At 51.8% G+C, this 8,898-nt stretch overlaps 1 protein-coding gene across 3 annotated transcripts in view; it reads left to right on the top strand.

Moving 5' to 3' along the window:
• Positions 1–8,898, top strand: part of Vav2 (vav guanine nucleotide exchange factor 2) — a 198,058-nt gene that overhangs the window by 98,062 nt on the left and 91,098 nt on the right. For all 3 annotated transcript variants that reach the window (XM_008843922.3, XM_008843921.3, XM_029568720.1), the window contains one exon: positions 5,536–5,594. In XM_008843922.3, the coding sequence (XP_008842144.1) occupies positions 5,536–5,594 (59 nt within the window). The remainder of the gene's footprint in view (positions 1–5,535; positions 5,595–8,898) is intronic.

The following is an 8,898-nucleotide window of genomic DNA, read 5'->3' as shown; positions in this document are numbered from 1 at the left end:
GAGTGCACCCGTGTTGTGCAATGCCATGGAGGTCAGAAGAGGGCTTCAGAGGCCCCTGGAATTGGAGTTAAGGGCGGTTTGTAGCCTCCATGTGGGTGCTGGGAATCGAACCCGGGTCCTCTGTAAGAGCAGTCAGTGCTCTTGACTGCTGAGCCATCTCTCCAGTCCCACTCTCTCTCTCAATTCTTGAGATCAAGACTCCTGGGACTCCTGGGACTCCTCTGGGACTCCTGATGGCTGCATCAAGAGAGGGGAGCCTGCCACTGTGTCTCGGAGAGTGGTGGTGACCAGGGTGTGTTGAGCTTGAATAATCCTGTATCCACCTTGTGGTTTGGATGCGGGTCCCGGGTTTGAATGCTGTGTTTTATTGTCAGGGAAGTCTGTGGGGGGCTTGCACCTGCGGGTATGGGGAGACACCAGCAGGCTCAGTCAAAGACGGAGAGCACTGACACACATAGTGATAGTGACTACTGCCGTACCACATGGTGTCCATCAGCTTTCCAAGGAGCATGTGTTTTCAAAAACCCAGTCCTGCCTGCCCTCTGTTCTGCAGCCTGTTTCTTTCATGTGCGGTATTTCTGAACAGGGTCTGCCTCATGATTCCTCCCATGGGACTTGGGATCCCTTGCTGTGAATGCCCTTTGCTATTACTTCCCTAGAGTCTTTGGGTTGTGCAGTCAGGATGTGCCCAATTTTCCAGCATTTGCCTCGGAATACATCCAGCTAGGTCAGTGAGTTTTAAAACCCCTGTGTCCCTTGGAGACATCCCCTTTGCCTCTCTCCAGTTATAGAAAGTGTCCAAGATGCTGTTTTTCTTTGGACGTGTTGACCCTTTGGCAAGGTGCTCAGAGGTGACATTTACTTTTTTAGAATGTTCTGGAAATTCACATGGTTTGCAGCCAGTGTTCAGACCCTCAGAGCTCCCACGACCCTCTGGGCTTTCACTACGAGTTCTGTAAAGTGGGTGGGCGGGAAAGACTAGGGTTGCTGGTTTCAGGGTCAGGACCTTGCTGTGCTTGCTGGGGTAAGTGTGCTCCGTGGGGGGGCCCTGTCCCCACCTCTGCTGCTTCTGCTCCATCAGGCTGTATTGCTGTTACAAAACCCCTCTGACAGGAACCTACACCTGTCAGGACCAGAATACCCAGATTGGTGACAGGGGCCAGGTGCCTGCTACCCCTGGCTGGAGGAGGAACGACTGTCACTTTTTTGGACAGAAGGGTTTACTGATAATTCTGCCCACAAAGGACTCTTCCCCCAGCTACCTGCCTGTTTGTTTGGCTTGGACAAGATTTTAAGCATAAGCCTTGAAGCCTGGGTGTTTAGGGCTCACAGGACAAGCTGTCATCTGTTGCTTACCATTGGGCACGCAGACCCCAGTCCAGGAAGCCCTGGACTTGTTGAGGCCTCTGCTGGAGACAGCTTCCTCTTGGCCAGGTCCTCCTCTAGACTCCTTCCCCAAGGGCCTTCAGTGTCTTTCTGCCTTGCTATCCACCTGGAAGGTGCTGATCTGCCGTGTGTACCTTCAGGGACTCTGTCTCTGCAAGGCACCCAGAGATGGACAGTCGGGATGTGTTTTAGCCCCTCCTCTGGTCATGACTCAATTTGTAGTGTCACCTGTGTCACACACTCTGTAGGGAGGGCATACATCCCAGCTACGTGGACATTGAGAATAAATGCATATTCCTGGGCCCAGACCTTCTGGGGCAGTGTGGGGATGGGGCCTGCCTTCTTGAGCACCTCCTGTGTGGGGGTTGGTGGGCTGCTAGGGTTTGGGTGTCTGGGGTAGGATTAGCTGTGGGTGGGGATGGAACTAAAATTGGTATTGTGGCTGGATGTGGTGGCGCACGCCTTTAATTCCAGCACTTGGGAGGCAGAGGCAGGTGGATCTCTGTGAGTTTGAGGCCAGCCTGGTCTACATACTGAGTTCCAGGCCAGCTGGAGAGACCCTGTGTCAAAAAGACTAAATAAATAAATAAATAAATAATTGCCGGGCGTGGTGGTGCACACCTTTAATCCCAGCACTTGGGAGGCAGAGGCAGGCAGATCTCTGTGAGTTCAGAGCCAGCCTGGTCTACATAGTGAGTTCCAGGACAGCTGGGGCTACAGGGAGACCCTGTCTCAAAAGACCAAAAAAAAAAAAAAAAAAAGGTATCTGTGATCCAGACTCCCAACTACTCCCCTAACATCCAGGCTGCTCAGTCCACTCCTCCCTTCAGAACCCTCTGGGTACGTTTGCATATGAGGCGCAGGGCGGACATTGGTTGGACGACCCGTCCAGTGTGTGGCACTGGCAGTGCAGTTTGGTTCCTCAGCAGGACTGTTCTCTTACAGAGCTCTGCTTGTCCTTGTCCACAACCACTGCACTTCTCCAGCGCAGCATGGGCTGTGAGGGTGAATGAGTGACATCAGGATGGAGCTGGTTGTCTGAGGGAGGAAGAAAAGTGTCGGGGAGGGGGGGGTTCCTCTCCATTCGTTCGTTGCCAGGGACGCAGCTGGGAAGCGGGAATGAGAAAGTTAGAGAATGTCATCCTTTGACATTTGCCTGCTCAGAAGTCCCCAGGGGCCCTGGCAAGGAGGCTTTTGATCGTCAGTGGAGAGAGCTAACCCTGGGGACTCCTGGCTCTCTGGTCTGAGAGTGAGGGGCCACGGCTAGCGGCATTGGGGGGAGGGGGCTTCTTCATACCTTTCTTTTCCTGCGGGAGCTGGTTCCACTCCTGCCCTTCAGTACTGCAGACTTCCCGTGGGGCCTCCAGCCCTGATCTGACCCAGGGTTCCCTCAGGATCCCACATATGTCCTGAAGACCCTCCCTGGGGTCACTGGAGTCGGCTCTCCCCTGCACAAGCCAGACAGGAGGCACATAGCGTATTTGGATGGAGGGACAGGCACCCCGGCATAATTGTTCGTGTTGAAGGAACTCCCTGCATGCTGCCGTGGCCCCAAAGCTGAGTCCTCACAAGCAGCTTGTGATGGCTTCCATCTTGCAGCAAGGTATGAGTGTCTAGGGCTTGGCTGAGGGCACCTTAGGAGCAATGCTGTTCCCTGGGACACAGACCTCTGGACACGGGAGACCCACATCTGTCTGTCCATAGTCATGGGCTCCACCTTGGGCATGAGGCCTTGGTGGTGAGTCTGGGTCGGCTCCCAGACTGGACTGGGGCTGGCTGATGGCTGGTGCCACCTTGGGATTCTGCTAAGGTTTTTGTGCCTGTGTTGACTCATGGTGAAGAGTGTGTCGGCTGATTAGCAATGTTTACCACAGGAGGCCTAGAAAAGACACAGTGCCTGTGCCTCACTCTGACCAGACCCTTCAAGCTCTACATTTCCATTTTGCTGTTAAATAGCTATAAGGGCATCATATTGCCTTAAGTTTTACCCTCATAAATTTCGAAACAGATTTTAAAATATTTTATTTATTATTATTATTATTTTAAATATTTTAATTTATTATTTTTATTTTATGTGTATGAGTGTACTGCCTGCATGTATGTGAGTGCACCCGTGTCATGCAATGCTGCGGAGGTCAGAAGAGGGCTTCGGATTCCCCTGGAACTAGAGTTACAGATGGTTATTAGCCGTCATGTGGGTGCTGGGAATCGAACCCAGGTCCTCTGCAATAGCAGCCAGTGCTCTTAACGGCTGAGCTGTCTCTCTTGCCCCCCACCTAAATATTTAGAGCTTGTAAAAGCCAAAAATAATGCCCAAAGCAACTCCACTTGTTCCTTTGTGAAAGGCCCCTCGTAGCACAGGCGGGTAGGAGCCACTCCGGGGTCAGCTGCAGATCAGCACTTTGAGATTTGTCTGAGGAAGCACAGAAGAACCCAGTCATTCCCGATCCTAACTTCCCCCGAGTCCCGGTCCATGAAATAAGCCGGGACACACCCCCCGCTGTGGGCGAGTCCAGCTTTCCACTGGGCAGAGGGCCTCACTGTGGTGTTTTCCCTTTAACATTGCCTAAAGGAAGTTCAGGGAGCGTGTCCTTGCTGGGTGTTTGTGTGAGTGAAGGCAACTCTGTTTTCCTGTCCACTAAGTAGGCAGTTAGAGAGGCAGAGGGTCCAGAGGGTAGTGCGTGTGATGCCTTCTGAGCTGTTTCCCAGGACCGTCAGCGCCTAGGGTGTTGTCTAGAGTGAGCAGTGCTTTAAGGGACTGTCCTTGTTTTCTTTCCCAACTCTGAGTGTGTGCGTGTGCGTGTGTGTGTCCACACACACGCACACAAACACCCATGAGAATTTGCAGCATGCGCATGCAGAGACATATAAAATGATAAGCAACACACCCAACCATGCACCTGTAGGACATACACGTACACTTTTACACACACAAACTTGTATACGTGTGTACTGATGGCCGTGCATATTTGTCTCCACAGTACACACATGAACCTGCATAGACAAGTGAGCTTGCAGACATGTACTGACAGCTGTGCACATTTATACACATAGTGCACGCATGTGAACCTGCGTGTCCACGTGAGCTTGCGCATACAGTCCGCATACATGAAAGGGCATGCACACGTGAACTTGTGTACTCGCGTGTGGCCGTCTCAAAGCTGAGGCTTGCACCCGCTCCCCGGTGCCTGCTGTTGGGCTCGCATGGTGCCCTGTTCACCCCGTTGGATGACTTATGAGTGCCCTCCTTCTCTTGTGTGTCATGCTTTGTATTCTTGAGCTGGTCATCCCCCCCCCCTCAGTTTCTCAGTTTCTGTCGGGTGCCTTTGGGCCTGGGATGGGGTCCTGTCTGTCTGGAAGCACCTGGGTTAATCAGGGCTGGACCTGGTCACAGGGGCAGAGGAAGAAGCAGCCCCATTGCGGCTGGCCCCATGTTTCAGAGCTTCTGTTTGGAGAAATGGTCAGCCTGGGGAGACATTACATAGACCCTGTCATGTGGCTCTGAGCTTGGCGCTCCTTGTCCTGCGGCATCTTAACCTCTCCAGGAAGCTGGGTGTCTGTTGAGGTGTCAGATCGGAGGCTGTTGCATGGAGCATGGAGAGAAGCAAGTACATACATATTTGTGTCCGTGTGATGCACGAGCTGCAGCGTGAGTATGGTCGGTCACTGGACCTCTCTGGGCATCCATGTCTCCATCTCTGAGATGGATTGATGTTCACTGTGAATGTGAGCTGTTGCTAATCATATAGTGTCTTTCAGAACAGCAGTGTGGGATGAACCCTTTGTAAGTGTGACCTCAGTTAAGACTCACAGCAACCCTAACAAGGCAGATCTTTGCTGGGCTTAAGAAAGCAATTCAAGGTGGCTCTGCACTGGAGGGCAAGAGGGAGTGCAGCCTCGTGAGCTGAGACCCACTTCTCCCTGAGGTACCATATCACGAGTGAGGCAGCCCTCAGCAAATATCAGCATGGCCAAATGACAGATTTCACACAATAAACAGGGCCCAGGTGCTGCGTCGGAAAAGCTTTCTGCCATCTCGTACTAGATGTGCTTAGGTAACAATTTCTGGTGCTCGCAGGACACTTAGTTCGATGTTGTGATGACTTCCCCATGGTCTGATGTTATAAGAGCTCTCTCTTGTCTCCCCAGGTCATCTCTGCAGTGTCCCGACTGTCCCTGCACAGCATCGCGCAGAACAAAGGGATCAGGTGAGTTCCGAGTGACGGGGTGGACCGTTTAATCTTGATGCTACCCTGTACCTTTACGGGTGCTGGGGTTGTGCAGACACCCTCTGCCCTCAGAGGTCTGTATCTTGTGCTGGGGTCGCCTGTTGGCAGCAGCTGAAGGGGTGTGGAGGAGGGGCCTGTGGGTTCACACCAGGGAAATCTTGCGAGTATGTTACTGACGGCTGCAAAATCACTTTCGATTTAGGTAATAAGATCAGCAAATTAATCCTTTCACAGATCATTGCCTACCTGAATGCACCCTCCCCCGCTCCGGGACTGGGTTCTGGCACAAATACAGGACTGGCATGGCTTTGCAGGGTTGGGGCTGAAGCATAGTGTGCTTCCCTTCCCCCTTCTCACTGGCTGTGGGGCTCCAGTGGGGTGTCTGGAGAACCCAGCCCAAATAGATTGCCTCAGTCAGATGATCTACTTGGATTGCCAAGTTCAGTCGCAGACACTCCTGAGGCCTTGTGGCCTCCATCTCTGTTATGTGGATGGGGAGAGGGTTGGGTGACTCACTCGAGAACTGGCCATTGCAGATTCTGACCCCTGGGATCTACAGGTCAGGGAGATACTGCCCATGGAGGTAGGTTCCAGGTCACTTGGGGACAAACACGAGGGGTTCCCTAGCCTTTTGTGCCTGGGGACCCCTGCGGTCAAGGGCTATTGGCTAGGGGACAGGAAGAGCCCCTTCTGAGAGTTGACTGTGTGGGTCATGCCTGGGTACAAGTGATATCTGGGTACCGTCCACTGAGGTGCTGTCAGGGGACACTGCTTTCCCTTTAGGCTTGGTGTCCCAGGCTACATGCTGGGTCTCAGGGGAGCGCGGTCCCTCAGTGGTGGCTGTTGGCTCAGGTACAGAGTAGCAGGTGTTGAATCAGTGTATCCATGGGGTGTCTGCTGCCCGGGTTCTCCAGGGATTTGAGGATTCCTTTGAATCAAGGCCTTTCTCCTTTTATCAGACAGAGGACAGGCTGTTTTAAAATGAACCTGGAAACAGAAAAGGATGCTGTAATGCATCTAGGGTTATAAAGATCAGCAGCCGAGAGTTGGAGTGATTGCATGTACACCCGTAACCCCAGCTGACACTGAGGCAGGTTTGAAAGTTGAAACTAGTCTGGGCTACACAGTGAGACTCTCTCTCAAAAACAGCAGCAACAACAAAAATAAAACTGACACAAAAACCAAACAGTCATAGTCAGCAAGCTGGTTCCCTTGGCTCCCAGGGCTTTCCAGAGCAGGGCTCACACCTGCTGAATTCCCCGCCCCCCCGCCTGCCCTCCCTCCCCTCTTCACCTGTATAGGCTGACTGCTGGTGTTGTGACGTCCATAAGGGGTTCTGCTTAGAAATACTCAGTTTTGGGGCCTAGAGAGATGGCTCAGCAGTTAAGAGCACTGGCTGTTCTTGCAGAGGACCTGGGTTCAGTTCCCAATACCCCCATGGCAGCTAACAACCATCCCATCATTCCAGTTCTGGGGATCCAGCATCCTCTTCTGGCCTCTATGAGCATTGTACACATCTACATACATGTAGGCAAAACATTCCTCCATGTAAAATAAACATAAATAAATGAAAATTTGAAAAATTAGGTTTTTTTTAAAAAAAGTGTTTTTGGATACAAGGACAGCACGTGGTTTTGGAGTTTCTGTTTCAGGGACTGATGGGTTATGAGATCTTTCCTGTGCTGGTATGTCACCCTGGTGGCCATCAGGATCATGGCTGTGCATCCTGCCTGGTTCAACACATGCTGCATCAGTGTGTATTCACAGACAGGAGTGACATTCAGTAAGATTCAGTCTGCCCCATACAGAATCCTAAAGGTGCCCTCCTCTCCCCCAACATGTTGCAGCCTCCCCAGACTAGAGGGGCTTGAAGAGAATTGACTCCCTAAGTTATCCTCTGGCCTCCACGTGTGTCCTGTGGCACATGCCCCCATCCCCCAATAAATAAATGTAATCATTTTGTTAATGAGGGAGGAGCTTCCTGTACACTGGTGGGTGGCCTTTCCCAACCCTGGCTTTCCATGCTGTTTTCGTAGCCTGTCATCCTGATAGCTAGATACCACCTCACTCCTCCTTTCCCTCTGGTCTGAGCCCAGCCTAGAACTTCCAGGGAAAATGGCCTGTCAGTTCCCACATCCCTGTATATGTGGCATCTGAACACTTTCTCTTCTTACACACATGGGTTGAGGCTGTCACAGAGACCTGAGCATTCTGAGGGCCCCACCAGCACTTCCTAAGACACCAGCCAAATTCTTCCTGTAAGAATGCTTCCCGGTGTTAGTGATTAGCGGAAGGTTTTGTTTGGCCAAATGCTTTCCATTTTTGAAAACCCACACACCAAGCCCCACTGCCCCAGGATGCTCCCTGGATTCCTCATGCCTGGATAGGAGCCCAGCATGCTGTTTAAAAAAACATCCTTTTCACAACCCTTGCACTTTGCATAATGAGCTGATTTGCTATACAAGCCTCAATTATACTTCTCATAGGCCGATGAATTGGAGACTTAATCTGAATCTCACCCAGCACCATAGGGGGCTCAGACTTGGGGATGGGGGGTGACGGTGGAGGGAGAGGGGAAAGTCAATTCCAGGAGTGTGGAGTAGGGGGGCCGTTTGTCATTGCCCAACACCCTGCAGGTTGTGGGGTGTCCTGACTTGAGTTCAGAATGGCTGAAAGGAAGGACAAAGGGTAAAACTGTACGACAAGGGCTAGGCTGAGGAAGGATGCTCCTACAAGCCAGGTGACCTCTGGAGCAGATGTGCTTAGCGCCCCTGTCTCCACCCCTTAGGGCTGCAGTGTGGTGTGCCTCTCCTAGGGCTCAGTGAATGCCCACAGGCTACTGACCATCAAGATGGACTGAATGGTACCTCCCCCCTCCCTGAAAATCCACCGTCCTTCCAAGCACTAGGCTCAGGTGTGATAGGGAAACAGATTTCTACACATGTGATTTTGCATGTGTATGATAAGAGAGGTTCAGGGAGGCAAGGGTCAGAGAGTTGAGAAGTGATGATGGACACAGAGGTTGGGATGGTGTAGCCTTTGGCCAGGATATGCAGGGAGGGCTCACAGCTAGAATGGTTGGGGGAAGGGCCACTTTCCCCCTGGAGCCTCTGGACCGGACACATGGATGCTCTCCAGAGTCCTGTTTTATTTACTTTATTTGTTTGTTTGTTTGTTTGTTTATTTATTTATTTATTTATTTATTTTTTTGGTCTTTCTGAGACAGGGTCTCCCTGTAGCCCCAGCTGACCTAGAACTCACTATTTAGACCAGGCTGGCCTTG

Source organism: Nannospalax galili, unplaced genomic scaffold (assembly GCF_000622305.1).
Source record: "Nannospalax galili isolate Female #2095 unplaced genomic scaffold, S.galili_v1.0 scaffold300, whole genome shotgun sequence".
NCBI classification, from domain to species: Eukaryota; Metazoa; Chordata; class Mammalia; order Rodentia; family Spalacidae; genus Nannospalax; species Nannospalax galili.
The sequence above is the reverse complement of the archived record's forward strand: the minus strand, read 5'-3'. Positions and strand labels throughout refer to the sequence as shown.